This window comes from Galeopterus variegatus, unplaced genomic scaffold, assembly GCF_000696425.1.
Source record: "Galeopterus variegatus unplaced genomic scaffold, G_variegatus-3.0.2 Scaffold5649, whole genome shotgun sequence".
NCBI classification, from domain to species: Eukaryota; Metazoa; Chordata; class Mammalia; order Dermoptera; family Cynocephalidae; genus Galeopterus; species Galeopterus variegatus.
Genome location: NW_007731760.1, coordinates 129,041 through 147,336, shown reverse-complemented (window position 1 = coordinate 147,336; position 18,296 = coordinate 129,041). Strand labels below are relative to the sequence as shown.

General features: G+C 37.3%; 1 protein-coding gene and 1 pseudogene across 1 annotated transcript in view; one reads left to right on the top strand and one right to left on the bottom strand.

Moving 5' to 3' along the window:
* Positions 1 to 2,037: 2,037 nt before the first annotated feature.
* Positions 2,038 to 18,296, bottom strand: part of BBOX1 (butyrobetaine (gamma), 2-oxoglutarate dioxygenase (gamma-butyrobetaine hydroxylase) 1) — a gene marked incomplete at its 3' end in the record, with an annotated part of 56,945 nt that continues 40,686 nt past the window's right edge. Inside the window, exon 6 of the mRNA XM_008589774.1 lies at positions 2,038 to 2,148. Within this exon, the coding sequence (XP_008587996.1) occupies positions 2,038 to 2,148 (111 nt within the window). The remainder of the gene's footprint in view (positions 2,149 to 18,296) is intronic.
* Positions 13,670 to 13,851, top strand: LOC103605191 (annotated as a pseudogene).

Here is an 18,296-nt window from a genome sequence, read left to right as displayed (position 1 = left end):
GATGAAAAACTAGATGAAGGCCTGGGTTCAAGTCTAATTTTCTCATTAATCAGATGTCACCCTATAAAAGTATTTAACCTGTGCTTCATTTCCTTATCTAACATAAAAAGACATGCTCAGTCCTGTCTACCTTAAAGGAATGTTTATAGGGATCATAAAAAGTAATACAAGCAAAAATGCTTTGAAAAAGTATAAAGTGCTGTGAAAATGTCAAGCATTGTATCATACTTCAGGAATATTTATGAAATCATTTAATTACTTTTCCTTAGGCTTTAATTTTAACCCAGAAACAAAACTTAAACTCATAAAGAACAGGAGATAGTTTAAAAATTCAAATAGTTTTCTAGTTTCACTTTTCAAGCATTATTCCATCCAACTTGTCCAACCTGTCTTTGGCAGATAAATTGGGTTTGGCTTTTAACCCCAGCATTTCTGAAAAATCTCTGATCTACATTTAGAATAAATCACATTGTATGTCTCTTCACCCCAACATCTACCCAAAAAGGGGACTATAGAGGTCATTTTACTGTCATCATTTAGTTCAAAGAAATCATGTGGTGCTTTACAATGAACAAAATAATTTAAAACATGTGAAATCAAATACTAGACTAGCTTAGCTAATACTGGTGAGAACAATGGGTAAGATCAAGGGTACAGAGAATATATGTCCAGTCGAGATATGGGAAAAAAATGATTTGATTTTAGCCCATTTCTTCTCCATTAACTTGAGAATTGCCCAAATTTTCATTTACCTTTCGTGAAATCAAATACTAGAGTAGCTTAGCTAATACTGGTGAGAACAATGGGTAAGATCAAGGGTACAGAGAATATATGTCCAGTCGAGATATGGGAAAAAAATGATTTTGATTTTAGCCCATTTCTTCTCCATTAACTTGAGAATTGCCCAAATTTTCATTTACCTTTGAAGGTACAGATTTCTATCTGGTTACTTCATTTACTCCAATTAAGCTCTAAAAATATTTTTAAGAGGTAGTTTCCTGCCCATTTGTTTTTTTGGCTTAGCAAAATGATGATTTTATAAAAAATATAGCTGGTTTAGTAAACTGACAATTTTGTAGAAATGTAGAGGAAGTGTCTACCCAGAAATTTTCTTGGGGAATTTGTGGATCCACATTGAGCATCTCCCTCCTTGACAAGGAATCAGATAGATGGGATGGTAGAAGATTTCCAAAAATAGCCGCAGTTATTCTATTCCTTCTATTCACACCCCTTTGTAATGCATTTTTGCAGCTCCTCCCATCAGACACCTCATGAATCTGACTAGACTTATGACTTGCTTAGACCAAAAAAATGTTGTGAAAGTGACATTGTGCTGATTACTAGCCTAGGCCTCAAGATGCCTTGCATGCTTTGGTTTGTTCTCTGGAAATTCTGCCAGTTGCCATGTGCCTAAGCCTGGGCTAGCCTGCTGGAGGATCATAGTCCAAGTGTAACACATACAAGCCCTCTCAGCTGAAGTCAACCCAGTCTCTAGCCAACACAGCAGCTAAGTATGGGTGTATGACTGCAGACAAGAACTGCCTAGCTGAATGCAATCTAAATTAAACATGGGCTAAGTAAATAGCTGTTCTTTGAAGCCATTAAGTTATAAAGTTGGTTTTTATGCAGCAGTAGCTAACTGATATGAATGATGTCCATGTGACTTTGTGGAAAAACTCTACATTGTGCTTCCTGAATTCAATTTCTTTTTTAACTCTCTTGGGAGTGATGTATGTGCAGAAAGACCTCAAGATGTACTGCTGTCTTAAATTTTGTGTTGGCAAAGCAAGAAGTGCCAAAAGTTATTTCCAGGAAGAAACAAAGAAATGTTTAAAAGTAGATGTGTGAAAATGTCCTATCCCTTAAGAATATGAGCATATCAGAATTTAGGTACAGAGATTTTGTAAGTTTGGATTGTGTTTGAAGAAAAAAGATTTACATAAGCCGAATGAGCTGGTGAAACATAATCTTCAAGATTCAAAATATAGGAGGATATTGGTCCTTGGCCTGCCTTGTGGAAAATATGTTGAGGCTCACCTTACCCCAGGTGGATGATGGAGGGCCGGATAATCGGTGTGAAAGCTCAGCTTCCCAGTTGTGTAAGCCACGTTGTTTGCGTCAATTTTGTCTTGCACTTGCCAAGTATGTCTGTAAAATACAAGAACCATATGTTTAAACAGCTTGTCACTAAACCAGAAGAAATGTGTTAGAATGAATTTGATATGTGGGGGAAATGGAAACTTTTCATTTTATGAAATAATTACCATAATGACTATGAGCCAGAAAGGGAGTCTGACGATTTTTTTGTCCAAAGTGACCATTTCAGAATTAGCATCTCCTCACTTTTCCACTCCTCTCAACAAAAGAGTGCATGCACACATTAGCTCATCCTACAGCATTTATAAAATGTATATGGGATTGCAGGTTATCTTTTTTAATAGCCTGATGCATTTCAAAATGATTTATTGACGTAAAATTCAATAACAGAAAATGAACCATTTTAAAGCAGACAATTCAGTGGTATTTAGTACATTCACAATGTTAGCAACTGCCGCTTCTTTGTAACTAGTTTCAAAACATTTCTATCACTCAAAACTAACTGCTTACCCAGTAAGCAGTTTTTCTCATTCTGCTCTTCCCTAAGTCCTTGGCAATAACTAATCTGCTTTCTGTCTGTATAGATTTACCTGTTTTAGATATTTAATATGAATAAAATTGTACAGTATGTGAACTTTTGTCATGGGCTTCCTTCACTTAGCATAATATTTTCAAGATTCATCCACATTGTAGCATGTAACAGTATGTCATTCCCTTTTATGGCTGAATAATATTCTATTATATGGATATATACTACAATTTGCTTATCCATTCATCCATAAAAATGATGGACGTTTGGGCTGTTTCTAATTTTTGGTTGTTTCGAGTAGTGCTGTTATGAATGTGTGTGTACATGTACTTATTTGAGTACCTGTTTTTAATTTTTGGATACATATAAAAGAGTAGAATTGCTGGACTGTATCATAATGCTACATTTAACTTTTTGACAAACCACCAAAATATTTTCCACAGTGGCCGTAACACTTTACATTCTCACCAGCGATGTGTAAAGGTTCCATTTCCTCTACATCCTTACTTACACTTATTTTTTGTGTTTTTAAACAATTTTTAAAAAAATTATAGCCATCCTAGTGAGTATGAAGTGGTATCTCATTGTGGTTTTGATTTGTATTTTCCTAATGACTAATGATGTTAAATATCTTTTCATGTGCTTGTTGGCTATTTGTTTATCTTTTTTAGAGAAATGTATATTCCATTTTTAAAGTGAGTTGTCTTTTACTCAGTTGTAAGAGTTCTTTATGTATCCTGGATACTAGACCCTTACCAGACATCTGATTGGCAAATATTTTCATCCCTTCCATTTCTTAAAAAAACCCTCACACATTGCTTGTGGGAATGTAAATGTTACAGGTGGCCTTTTCATTTTCTTGCTAAAGCCCTTTGATGCCCCAAAGTTTTTAATTTTGATAAAGCCCAATTTATTTTTTTCTTTTGTTGCTCATACTTTTGGAGTTGTTGCACATATATACATACATATATATATTTCTATATATACAGTAGTATATATAAACACAACTGATTTTTCTATATATCTGTATATCTAGTGTGTTGATCTGGTACTCTGTAATTTTGCTGAGTTCATTTTTAGCTCTAGTAGCTTCTTTTTTATTGTAAATTCTATCATCTGTGAAGGGAGATAGATTTACTTCTTCCTTTCTCATTTGGATGCCTTTATTTCTNACATCTGATTGGCAAATATTTTCATCCCTTCCATTTCTTAAAAAAACCCTCACACATTGCTTGTGGGAATGTAAATGTTACAGGTGGCCTTTTCATTTTCTTGCTAAAGCCCTTTGATGCCCCAAAGTTTTTAATTTTGATAAAGCCCAATTTATTTTTTTCTTTTGTTGCTCATACTTTTGGAGTTGTTGCACATATATACATACATATATATATTTCTATATATACAGTAGTATATATAAACACAACTGATTTTTCTATATATCTGTATATCTAGTGTGTTGATCTGGTACTCTGTAATTTTGCTGAGTTCATTTTTAGCTCTAGTAGCTTCTTTTTTTATTGTAAATTCTATGGGCTTTCCCTATATAAGATCCTATCATCTGTGAAGGGAGATAGATTTACTTCTTCCTTTCTCATTTGGATGCCTTTATTTCTATCTCTTGCCCAGTTGCTCTGGCTGGAACTTTCAGTACAATGTTGAATAGCAGTGGTGAAAACCAGCATCATTATCTTCTTCCTGCTCTTAGGGGAAACTTAACAAATTTTTAATTACACTTTTGCAATTATTACTCAGGTCAAGAAATAAAACTTCAAGCTTCTGCTTGTGCCCTGTTCCAGTCATAATCCCTTTTCTCTTATCCAAAGTAACCATAACTATGACCTATAGTTATCATTTCCTTGAATTTCTTTAGTTTTATCACCTGAATGTGCATCCCTAGATACTAGGTTTAATCTTGCTCATTAAAAACAATTATTATGTCTTTAAAGTCTTTTAATCTACAAGTTTTTCCTCCAACCTGTTTTTTCCCTTACAATATATTGTTCGAAGAACTGAGGGGATTTGACATGTAGAGTTTCCCACCATCTGAATTTTGTTGACTACATACTCCTGGTGCTCTTCAACATGTTTCCCTGTCCTCTGTGTTTCTGGAAAATTGGTAGGTAAATACAGAGGCTTGGACAAACTATTTTGTTCTCTTTGGCAAAACCACAGATGGTGTCATGTTCTTTCATTGCAAAACACATGTTTGTATTTCTTTTGTGATGTTTGTACATATTCATGCTAAATGGCAAGATCCATTAATTCATCAGAGGTTCCAAATAGTGAAATATCAAACTGATAATTTCTTTTCTATTTATCATTTGGAATACTTTTAAAAAGAGCCACTTTCCCTCATCTATTATTTGGTTACCCAGTAAAATAGCTTATCTAAGGACAATGAGATAAATATTTGATTCCTTTATTTGACACTTGCAATGTTATGAGTTTCCTATCACCCCCAAGTTAAGAAATCAGTTGTTTAAAAAAATTACTTAATTGATGGAAATGTATTAAAACAGATAGAGGTAGTATTAGAACAAGTGAATATATGTGGGTACTTCAAAAAGTTTGTGGAAAAATAGAATTAAAAGATAACACAAGTGACTTCTGGTTGAGATGGTGGAATACAGTCCCCAGTGTCACTCTCTCCCACAAATCAACCAATTTACAGCTATAAAAAAGCAACAACAGCCAAGCTGGGGCTGCTAGAGCTCAGGAAAAGAGGAGGAGAGACTTATGGAGTGCATGAAGGTGGGAGAAGTCACGATGAGAGAAATAAGAAACCCCTCTGACCATTTCAAATCTCAGCCATTTCCAGACTGGAGCTGCTGAGCACACAGAGCAGGAGCTGGCAAAAAGCTGCAGCTGTGCCCTTCAGATGAAATTGCTTGGATGCTGCAGGGAAGAAGAGGGCCTTGGTGGCCCCCAGGCCAGCAATACCACTAATAGGATTCCCATGGACCCACATAGGACTGAGGAACCACAACAACTAAAAAAAAGGAGACATTCAGAGGCCAGTGAGTCATCACCAGGGACTGGAACATGGCCTATCCCATGGGAAGTGTTTGCAGCACAGGCGGTGGGGGAGACAGGCCAACTGGGGGAACACTGGGGCACAGCAAGGACAGCTGATCAGCACCCCAATCAGCATAGGACCACTCAGAAGAGACTGGTCAAGAATATAGAATTGCATGGGGTGCAGTTTGTTGAAAAGACTCAGGTCCAGTCCAGTGTTTCTACACAACCCAGGTACACTGGGTTTCACTAGAACCAGAAGTCCTATAAGTCAACCATTAAAACCTGAGCTGCACAAAAAGCCTTCCCTAGGGAATCAGCAGCAAAGCAGCAATTTAGCTCAACCACAGAGCTCAAGTACTGGTCCTCACAGGAAGTTCCCCCGTTTTAGAAGTAAGCAAAGGACAACAAATTTGTTCCAGTGCAGAGTTTAAGAGGTTGGAACAGCAAATAATCCAACACAGAACTGAAAGAAAAAACAATGTACCCCAAACCAAAGACAAAGTTTGATAATAACTAGTAATTTGGTCTCATCTCACCAAAGAACACCTATAACACCTAGAAGGACTGGAAGTCTTCTAGGCTACCAAACCAGAAAGGGGGGAGGACTGTGGGCCTCAGCCAGCCCCCTGACACCTGCAACCAGTCCTGATGGTTGGGTCTGAGGGCTTTGGCCACACCCCACCAGCAAGGGCAACCTCCCTAATGATGACCACTGAGCTGCTGCAGGAAATGCCCCAGGCTGTCCTGAGTCAGGGTGGTGGGGGTCTGAGGGCCTTGGCCATGCACCCCACACCATGTGCAGCCAGCCCAGTGACAACCACCAAGCTGCTTCAGAAGTGTCCCTGGCTGTCCTGAGCCGGGGCGGTGGGGGGCTTGGGCCTTGGTCACGCCGCCCCCCCAGCATGAACAACCAGCCTAGTGACGACCATGCAGCCACAGCAAGAAGGGCCATGGGTTCCCGAGCCAGGGAGGTGGGAGGTGAGGGCTGTTGCCAAACCCCACTATACCTGCACTGAGCCTGCCAATGACCAAGACACTGCTGGAAGCCCCCCAGTCTCCCCTGCAGGAATGAGGGGGTTGCCACAGGCCTCAATCCCACCCCACCTCCTTCCTCCTACTTCCCCCCCATTTCCTACCCCTTTCCCCTCTCCCCCTCCCTCCCGACTGCTCTGCAACATCATGGAATATAAAAAACAATAAAATAAAATAAAGATAATAGGAATCTTTTCATGAACATTTTGAAGTACCATTGTAGTAAATGACACAGAATTGCATACTTTAAAATTGTTAATTTTATTGTAATTTGAATTTTACCTCAATTACAAAAAAACAAAAAACAAAAACAAAAACAAAAAAAAACCCAAAACCCAAAACCCTTGGCTTAAAAGCTAAAAAAAAAAAGGTGAATTAAATAACTAAGGGCTACTTGCAACTCTGTAACAAGAAAAAAAACATTATTCAGACTTTGTAAGATGTTACTCTTGGAAGATTTGAGACAATGGGTAATTCAAAATAAATCAGAGCTGGTTGGAAAAAAGGTCACTATATATGCATACCATTTTATTGCTGTTAGAATATCTATCCATGTCTTTATGTTCACATTTACCAAATCATTTTTGAGTAAACATATATTGAACATCTATTCCAGGCATTGATTTAACATTAGACATAGAGTAGGAAACACAAAAGATAAATGAAAAAGTAATTGCCAAATCTAATAGAGATATGTTCTATGAAGAAAATAAGGCAAGGTAAAGAGACAAGGAGTGGGGTACAGGGGAGTATCCTGCGAAGGTGATGCTTTGGGAAGTGCTCTAGGAACAGGTGACATTTTTTTCCCACAGAATCCTGAATAAAATAAGGAAAGAAAAAATGAATTTTGGGGAGATGTATTTTAGGCAGAGGAACCAGAAATGAAAAAGTGATGAGTTTGGAGTATAACCGGTATGTTTGTGGAAGAGCAAGCCCAGGGTGGCTGCTGCAGAGCCACCAGGGATCAAGTGGAAAATGCACCAGCTGCTGATAGAAACCAGATCCTGGAGGGCCTACGGACTAGGATGAGAACTTGGGATTCTACTTCAGGTGTGTTGGGAAGCCATTGGAGTATTTCCGTTAGTAAATGATACAACCTGAATTGCAGTTTTAAATAATTGCTCTAGTTGCTGAGAGGGGGGTCGATGGTACTGGTAAAAAGGTGGAAGGTGAGAGAGATGATGGTAGCCAAGAGTAAGGTAGCAGCCATGCACAGGAGAGAATGGTCAGGTTTGAATTGTAAAGGTGGTGTTGAGAGGATTCTCTGACAGATGCGATGCAGGATGTGAGAGAAAGGAGTCCAGGTGCTACCACGGTTTTCAGCCTGGGGAACCAGGTAGAGGGTGGTCCCATTTATTCAGATTCACTATATCAAAATTCACTATCTAGTGGAGAAGGGTGGTCCCATTTATTGAGATTCACTATATCAAAATTCACTCTAGTGGAGGAATAAGTTTCTATTCTTATTTTTTGAGGAGGTGCAGAGGGCAGAAATCAAGAACTTCTATCGTAGGCAGTTTGTTTCACCTAATTTAAATAATTTTGTATTGGTTCTTTTAAAAGTCACTATATATAGACAAATGAGCACACAGCAGGAGACCCTTGGTCTGGCTTGTTAAGCTCCCCCCTAAATATCTCTCAAGGCAGGGCCCCCTGCCTCCAGTATTTCCCCCACATATTATGTTTTTCCTCTGCTCTCACACCACAATCAACACAGAAGACTTCTGTGACCAAATGTGTGTGGGATTTTCCCCTCACATCAAGCAAGCCATCAGTTCCTCAGCAGACACCAGCTGCTGTCCTCCAATTCAATTCTGATACTATCTACCTGGAGATAGTGTCAGATGCCACAGGCTGAGGGCACAGTCCCCAAGACTGCCCTATTTCTCATGCCAATCACAAACCCTAGGTTATTTTGCCATGCTTCTGAATCATTGGCCACTGGTGATCAACTTAATCTTCAGCCCCTCTCCCCTACTTGAGGTTGGGGGTGGGGCTGAAAGTCCCAACCCTCTTATCCTGCCTTGGTTTCTCCAATGACCAGTCCCCATCCTGAGGCTACGTAGGAGCTGCCAGACATCAGTTAACTCATTAGTATATGAAAAGACATCACTTTGGAGATTCTAAGGGTTTTAGGATTTGTATGCAAAGAAAGAATGAAGACAAAATACATATTTCACAATATCATACTCTGCCAGAAGCTTTTTGTGATTGTCCAGTATCTAAAGGATCAAATCAGAGCCAGTGGTCTAGAATGCAAGGACGCAATGCAATTTTCCAACCTTGCCAACTATTGCTATACTTGAGTCATCAATTCTAATCATGTTGATCTCAGTACTTTAAGTTTGTCTTGTGCTTTCCTGCCTTTTCTCTGGTTCCTTTTTTCTGCCCATTTTTCCACCCATTTCCCATCTTTTCCTTGTCCACACCCAGTAATCAAAGCCCAACTCATTTCAACTCCTTCACAATCTGAATTCTAGAGAGAGTCTTGGTCTTTAGATTTAAACTGGAATGGGTTCAAATTCTGGATTTGGAACTCACTAGCTATATGACCTCAACAGTTATCTATTATTACTGAGCCTCAAGTTATATATTTGTAAAATGGGACAATAATATATACTTCAAAGATTTGCTATAGCAAATAAGAAAGGTCTGACACATAGGGGATGCTCTTTGGGACATTTTGTTCTGTTTACTCAATATTTACTCCTCGTATAATCAATTATGATTCAATTAAAAAAATACTACCACTCAGAACTCCCATAATCATGTTTTATTTATCATATTCATTGGGGCTGAAATTGTAGGGTGTTTCGTGAAGACAGATACAATTTTTAAGAGCTCTCATAAGCCTCATCTCATTTAAATATATAAATACATAATTCTGCTTCCTCTTCTGTATTGTAAGCTATTTTAGTGCAGAACAAACACTTTTGCTCTCCTCCAATTACCTAATCCAGTGCCACTCTTACAGCAGGGAACCAATTAATATTGACTGAATGAGCATAAGAAGGGACAGAGGGTGACTTTTATGAGCTTCCATTTTCATATGGTATATGGTAAAGGCTAGTGGTAGGGTGGTTGTGATGGTGGCAGGAGGGTGGGAAGAGACAGATCACTTAACACTTTCCCCTTTTCTTCCCCTGGGAATACAACCTATAACCTTTTCCCACATCTGAGAATTTTTTTTTAATGAGCAAATATAAGGTTTCTTACCTGTTGTCTGGGATTGAGGATGAGACTAGCTATTTTGCTCTGTTTTTTTTTTTTTTTTCACTTAAAATTAGGATGGAAAACTTGGTATATATTTCACTATAGATCAAACAGCCATCTATATGTGGCCATGAACTGGAAAGAGACTGAGTGAAAGGAGAAGAGGAGCATATACAGCAGGCTGCAACTCATTTCAAGTGAGAGCCAGGCAATTCATTATACTGCAGTGACTGTAGCCAAGAAATACATGTTCTTTATGAAGTTCATGTCACTCCATAGCCCATATATAATACAGATCCAGACTATTGTCAACATTGGTATTCCAAGAATAATTGACATGAAGGAAGAGATTTAAGGAGACAAAAAAAGTAATTTCATCAAGCTGTAGGATGTATAATACCTTCAAAAAAGATGATGCTGTTGACACTGTCAGTAGGAAATGACTATTCGAATTTTCTTTTCAAGAGTGGTGGTGGTTTTGCATTGATCTACCTGCGTTCTTTTTCCTGGTTCCTTCTATGGTCAAGGGTCCAAGAGCTGGGAGATTCAAGGTGCGAGCTTTAGCTAGAGAACAGATCTTTTCTTTGTTTGACAATAACTGACTTCTATAGGATGGTTCCTGTGTCTTGAATTCATTAGAGACATTCTCTGGTCATCTGTGCTAACTAGCAGGGGAGATAAACATTTTTTAGCCCTGGAGTGTCTTAGGCATAGTACGAGATATGTAGCCTAAAAGTTTATGCTCCCATATTATGACAAATCCCAGGAAAGGAGCTCACCAATTCCAATCAAAAAACATTCTCCTAATGGTTATAGCACAAGTCTGGAAAAATCCTAGAAATGTCATCTAGTCTACCTTTCTACCTCCTCGTAGAAATAAATCATGCCAAGAAGGCTGCTGCTGATTGTTGATGACTCTAAATTATTACTTATCCATCCCAAATCCAGATCTTCAAGGAAACACAGCAGAAATACATGCAAACATTATCCTCTTCCCTGTGTAGAAACTATTTTCTAAAGCCAGGTTGTGGGGCCTTAGTGAGATAAGGGTGTTTTTACATGTACTTCTCATTAGAGACAGATTCTAATGTTGTTATAAGTAAAGCAATGGCTCAAGCAGATCACTGAAAATTGCCATGACTGAAGATTTCCATGGGTGTTTTTACATGTACTTCTCATTAGAGACAGATTCTAATGTTGTTATAAGTAAAGCAATGACTCAAGCAGATCACTGAAAATTGCCATGACTGAAGATTTCCATGACTGAAAATTACCATGACTGAGTGGAAGTGTGGGACCAGAGTCTTCTAAAACTGCAGAGGGAAGCTCAGCATAGCATCTTAATCTAATGGTATAGACTCGCTGGCCATTGTGGTAGGTCAGGTAATTGAAACTCAGCAAATAAGCCTGCTTTTATCAAAGGTGCTATTTTAAACAAACCTAAGTATTTCCACTGTACTATTCATGTCATTTTCAACATTTCACTAGAACTTTCCCTTACATTTTCTTCTCTATTTAAGAGTTTTGTCAAAATCCCCTGTACTTTAAAATTAGGATTTTTAGGGAATATTTCATGACATTGGTTTAAGTTCAAATTCACCAGATTTACCCAAACCTAGATGGCTGGTCATAGATATTCATGATCTTAATAGGGTTTTGTGACAAATTTGAATCCGTTAGTGCTTATGGAATGCTTGAATATTGTTTTTGCTGGATTCATTCTTTATACCTTTGATTTTACACTCTTTTGGTTTGTGGTTCACAATTGGAAAATCATGCTGGATTAATGTGTAATCTCTTTCTTTTTTGAAGTACCTCTTGTGTGAAAAGATGTTCTACATGTGCAAACCTGGATTTATTATCTTCAGCAGCTATGACCTCTAACTCACCTGCTGCACACTCTTCTCATCAGATTATGCAAGAATACCTTCTTTTGAGCATTGTTACACCATTGGATCACATACAATGCCCATATTTTATTTTTATTTTTAAAATTTCAATGTGGAAAATAATCCCCTAGCTAAAATAAACAAAAAACGAATTTTATAGTTAGCCATCCAAAGGAATATTATATTGCTTGTTATAGTTGTGACACTTGCACACGTGAATGCCTAGATGTGGTCACTCACCAGAGCTCGATATTTACTTCTCCTTTAGTGTTTATTAGACACCTACAATAGGCCAGAAACTGGGGATTCAGAAGTGAGTTGAATCGACATAGTACTTGCACCACATGGAATTTGTGGTCTAGGATGAATTAGTTAATTTATATTTCAAAGCTAAAGTTCCAGGTGTATGGGAATGAGAAAATGAACATTAAACAGAGACCTGAAGATTAGGTAGGATTTACCTATGCAAAGAGAAGTGAAAAGGTCATTGCAGGCAGGAGAAATAACATGTGAGAAGGCCCAGAAGAGGGAGAGAACATCACCTATGAGAGCAAGGGAGAGAAGTCCAATCTGTGCTGGAGTGGGGATGGTTTGCTCTATGGCTATTCTTAGCTTCCCCTCAAATTTCTGCTGCCCTTATTGTCCTGTAAAGTTTTACAAAATAAATCTCATTGCTATAGGGAACTGAGTTCAAATGTTCTTTATCTCACAGCATTTGACACACTGTCAGAAATGTTTGTTAAATGAAGATACAGACTCTAGAATAGTAAATTGTATTATTTTCCTGATTGTCTGATTATTAACTTTAATCCTGGTCCATGCTATGTATGTTAAGTGTATTTAGGTCTTGAATACATTAGGCATCAATCATTGTTTTTGCCTTGTTTCTAGGGAAAGTGTGTATAGCTATTTGTAAACAATACTTGGCAAAATTTCAAGAGTTGTGTTTTAAAAAATCATTATCTTTTTAGTTCTACTTGTATTATGGACATTATTTTACATTGAGTTTATGCCTGAAAATAAAAGATTTCATACCATTTTAAGGTGTGAATTAGTATACCCAATCACAACTAGAAAAACAAAAATAACCTTTCTGATATCTAGTGTTGCTCTTATTCAACCCATTAAGCTAATGTGGAAATCTCAATGAGACCTAAAGATATAAATTAAACAAAGAGGATTCTGGGAAGATGGTGGTGACATAAGTTAAAAAAATCTTTTTGAATTGCCCTAAAGAACATCTAGAGTGAAAACCCAGAAAGTCATGGATAATATCTGACCCAAAATTAGGTGACAAGATATACCCATGAACCCCAAAATATGAGTGGATGGAGTTAAACCTTCCAAAGCCACAAGACCTATGTGGTGTCAGCAACTGTACAGGAAGAAGCAGAGGGAGGCAACTGGGTCCATGATGGATCTGAAAAATTCCCTCATCACTAACAGATACTCACTGGAAAGTGCAGTAAGGCAATCAGAGAATGATGGTAAACTTGAGAGGGGATTTCCATATTCCAGCATAGCTGAGTACAAGAGGTTCATGCTAAGGGATTGGAATAGTCTGGGCCTCATGAATTCTAGAAACTAACCAGACAAAGTTTCCTTCCATAATAAAGCCTCCTTCTAAAAAAAAGACTCCATACTGCTCAGTATAGAAACAATAAAGACAAAAAAGAAAGTCCAGATAAAAGTGAAGGAGAGGAACTAAAAGTCTTAGAAAGTTATCAGCCATAGTTTTGAAATATAGCTTAAAACCACAAATTTTAAAAAGTTTCTGAATTCTGTCTCCTTTTACTAGTTAAGGAAAACTAGTTTCACATTAAATTAGCAACAAAAATAATTAAGGCTTATAAGGTTTTGCTGGTGCAGCCTGAGACATTGGTCCTGGGCTGAGATGCTCCAAAGCATTATTAAAAATGTTTGATTCCCCTGAAGCCCTACTATACTCAAGTTTACTAGGAGATTTGGGGAGGTATGGGGTTGATGGGCTTCATTTTTCATAAAATCAGGAGTGCTGATAAAAGAAGTAAAGCTTTGAAAGGTTCGAGTCCTGCACCTGCTCATGGTCATCATTAACTAGCTTTATAGGAGTACACACGCAATGAAATGTCAGTCTGCCTGTAAATTCAAACAAGCTGTGTTAGGTGGTGTATTAGTCTGTTTGTGTTGCTACAACAGAAATACCTGAGATTGGGTAATTTATAAAGAACAGAGGTTTATTTGGCTTATGATTCTGGGACAGCTGCATCTGGCACGGGCCTCAGGCTGCTTCTACTCATGGTGGAAAGTGGCCGGCAGTTGGCAGGTACAAGGTGATCACATGGTGACAGGAAGCAAGAGAGAGGGGAGGGAGGGAGGAGGTGCCAGGGTCTTTTAAGCAACCATCTCTCGTGGGAACTAACCAAGGGAGAACTCATTTAATACCCCTCCTCCCCCAGGGAGAGCATTAATCCATTCTTGAAGGATCTGCCTGCATGACTCAAACAGCTTCCAACACTGTCACACTAGGGATCAGATTTCCACATGAGTTTTGGGGATACAACACATCCAAACTCTATCAGGTGGTAATATGTAACATCACTGTACACCTGTATAAGTGCTTTCATGGCATGAATAAATGTATATGTGAGATGTGCCACTACCCACAAAAATTAATAACAACTAAGGTTTAAATTCAAGAATTTTTAAAGAAAAAAAACAGAATAAGTACCAAGATAGCATACCTATAGACACTGCATTGCAGAAGAAATGCCCTATAAAAGATGAAAAATATATTTTTCCACTTTTAACTTCCATTTTTTATTTAACTACTTCTAATGAATCCAAAAATCTTTAATGAAATGATACAATGTATTTGAAAGAATAGCCTACATCAGAATTTGAAATTCTAAAACTGGGTAATATATTCAGGAAAGAAAAAAATATATTAAACAAATAAAGACTAAACCAGAAGGAATGCAACATAGAATAGGCATAATAGATAATGCCATTAGGTAATTGGGATATAAAAGACAGAAAAATTTAAATATCAAAGAAAGAAAGAGATAAAAAGAATTAGAATTAATATACACATAATTCGGGAGTCCTTAAAAGTAGAAACCCAAAGCAAAGAAACAGAACAAATCCTAAAAACTAAAGGAAAAATTTCTTGAATTTAAAAAAAAAGAAAACAAACTTGAAACTGTACATTAAAAGACCAAACCATAACCTCCCTGAAAAAGTTGGCCCAGAACAGTCAACACTAAGACATAGTCTGTAAAATTTCTGGACTTTAAAGAAAAAAAGTCTTTTTGGCATCCAGGTAAAAATGTCAAATCACTTGTAAAGGAAAAGAAAATTATATTACCAATAAAACCAGAGTGACATATTAAAGATGCTGTGAGCCAAGAATTTATATTTAGCCAAGTCAATTTTCGAGTACGAAGGCCTTAAGCTGCTGTCAACATGCAAAAATTCAGAGAATATTGTTCCCATGAGTCCTTGCCTAGGAATTTACAAGAGAATGGACTTCAGAACACCAAAATGAATAGAGATAAATTGACATAGGATTGGTGTTGAGCAGTCAATTTACATGTACCTGAAATAATTGTAGAGGAGCAAAAAAATGATATTGAAGAACTAAGAAGTAGGGAAACCAAACTGTTGAGCTAAGGGATGCACACATGGGAATAATACTCTAAACCAGGAAAGTAAGGAGGTAAACACCATAAAATTCAGGGGAGCCAGTACAACAGGAGAGAAAAGAGAGGTTTATGATTGGTTGAGACATGTTGATGGGTTTTGAAGTGGCTTGCAATGATCCATTTCTTGACTTGGGTGGTGGTGTTTGAGGGTGCTTGTCTTAAAATAAAATAAATAATTCATTAAGCTACACATTTGTTTTATGTGATATTCTGTATCTCTATTATATTTTACCATGAGAACCTATAGTAACAGAGAGTAGAACAGTGGTTACCAGGGGCTGGGGGTGGGTGAGAAGTGACGCTATTCATTAAAGGATACAAACCTTCAGTTATAATATGATTAAGTACTGAAGACCTGAAGTAGAGTATGGTGACTATAGTTAATAATAATGTATTGTATACTTGAAATTTGCTAAGAGAGTAGATGTGAAGTGTTCTCACCATGAAAAAGAAAGTAACTATGTGAGGTGAAGAATATGTTAATTAGCTTGATTGTGGTAATTATTTCAGTGTATACATTTATCAAAACATCATGTTGTACACCCTAAATATACACAATTTTTGTTAATCGTATCTCCATAAAGCTGGGAAAAAATTAAAAAATGAAATTGCGGGCCAGCCCCGTGGTGCACTCAGGAGAGTGCAGCGCTTGGGTGCGCAGCAACGCTCCCACTGCGTGTTCGGATCCTATATAAGGATGGCCCGTGCGCTCACTGGCTGAGCGCGGTGCGGGCGACACCAAGCCAAGGGTTGCGATCCCCTTACTGGTCACAAAAAAAGGACAAAAATAAATAAATAAATAAAATAAATAAAATTGCAAAATATAGTGTCTTTTAAAATTTATTTTTAAAGGAAGGTTAATAATGTCCCAGTAATAAAAATGAAGATAGGTAGGGATAGAAAGATGAAAACCACCTCTAAAAAATAAGGAAAATAATTATAGCAGTTTTCTCCAAAAAAAAGTCTCAAAGGCCTTCATTATGCGAAACTAAGAATGTAGAGTAGTGCAAGAAAAAATAAAATTATGTGAACTCCACATTAAGTATATTTAGTAATTTTTGTGTATGTTTGAAGGGTGGTCAAATTATGCTTAATTTATTTATCAGAACAAGAATTAAATACTAGTTTAGATTTTTGATGTGAAAGATTGAATATAAATGCTCTATTCTCATGCGATGAATTATCTGATTCTGTGTCAATGGTCATTTTCCCTTTGCATAAATAGTTGGCTATAAATTTAATTTTAAAAAGGGAAAGGTTCACTTAGGGTAGATAGCATAGTTTTGTACCTATTAGTCCACCACTTCACATATTGAAAGAACCCGACAAATACGTACAAGTAAAAGTTAAAATAAAAAAATAAAATAAAAGAGAGAAAGAGAATAAATATTCTGGTGATGTCATTGTGACTTAGTTTGAGAAATTTCCATGTAATTCTAACCATTCCCTTGCATATGAGCTATAAATATGAGTAGAATCCACATTTGATAGTCAACAATTATTATGGCATTAGTAACTGGGGAAAATATTAGATAATAACAACTGCCATAGTAGTGTGGTGTAAAGGAAAGATTGAAGACTGTTGAGTCAAGTACTCTGGGTTTGCAGCCTGATTCTTCTGCCTCAGTTTTCTTACCTGTTAAATGGGGATGATGACTCTTATTAGAATTGTGAAGATTCAAGATAATGGCTGTAAAGCACTGAACTCAATACAGTACTCAGTACATAAAAGTGCTTAATAGAAAATTATTTCCCCATCCCAATAACACCTGCCTCTCCTGGCTGCACAGAGTATAACCGAGGTAACAGGGTCAGATGACTTGCTGAGAAGCAACTGTTAACTGGTTATCTCATAGATTTCCTCAAGTGATTTCTAGAGGAGCATGAGACACAGAAATTATTTTTCCTTTCATTCATGAGATGACTTCATACCCAAGTGGTTTTGTTGGCAGGAACATTAATTACTACGAAACTTAATATTACAAAGGGAACCCCAGGGACTGGCTCTTGGCTGATAACATAAGCAGGGGTTCACAATCACTGAAAGAACACAGCTTGTTAGTCTGCTTAAGAAACCCTCATACTTATTAGAATACACACTTTGAAGGTTTTTTCCCCCTACTTAAACACTGGTTGGTAATATATCTAAAACAATTCATTAAGAAGTCCCAGTGTGAATTTTTTACAAAGTAGGATGGGATTATAACTAAATTCAGAACTTAGACAAGTTTTCTTTGTTTTCTTCCCAAGTCTGAATTACTTCTAGGTTGGTTTTTTGTGACCCAGAAGTCATTTTTATTCAAGAAGGGCTGTGTGGTTTTCTCAAGCAATTTCTTGGCTAGAAACTTCAACAAAATGGGTAAATTTGTTTTTTCTTTCCGTGTTCAATCCCTACACTTCACAAATGTTTTTTGGTAACACGTATATAAAATAAGTAGCTGTTTCAAAGTCAGATTTGGAGGTGGTGCTAATGGTAGGAGCAATTTCTAAGGGGTTAGATGCCAAGAAACAATAGTTTTCGCCCACACAATCTAATGTGTGAAATGATGCTGAGCTGGCTTACAGACGTCTTTCACCTATGCTAGCAGAAATCCAGTGGATACTGCAAAGGCTATACAGTTGTACTTCCTGGAGGCCATTTGAATATTGTTAATTCTTTTTAAATTTTGTTTTTGATGGCTGGCCAATATGGGGAACCAAACCCATGACTTTGGAATTATAAGATTGCACTCTAACCAACTGAGTTAACCAGCCAGCCCTGAATATTGTTAATTCTTAACAGGTCTGGTGAGTGTATTTGACAAACAGCCCACTAGAAACATTTTCTGTTTGACTTTA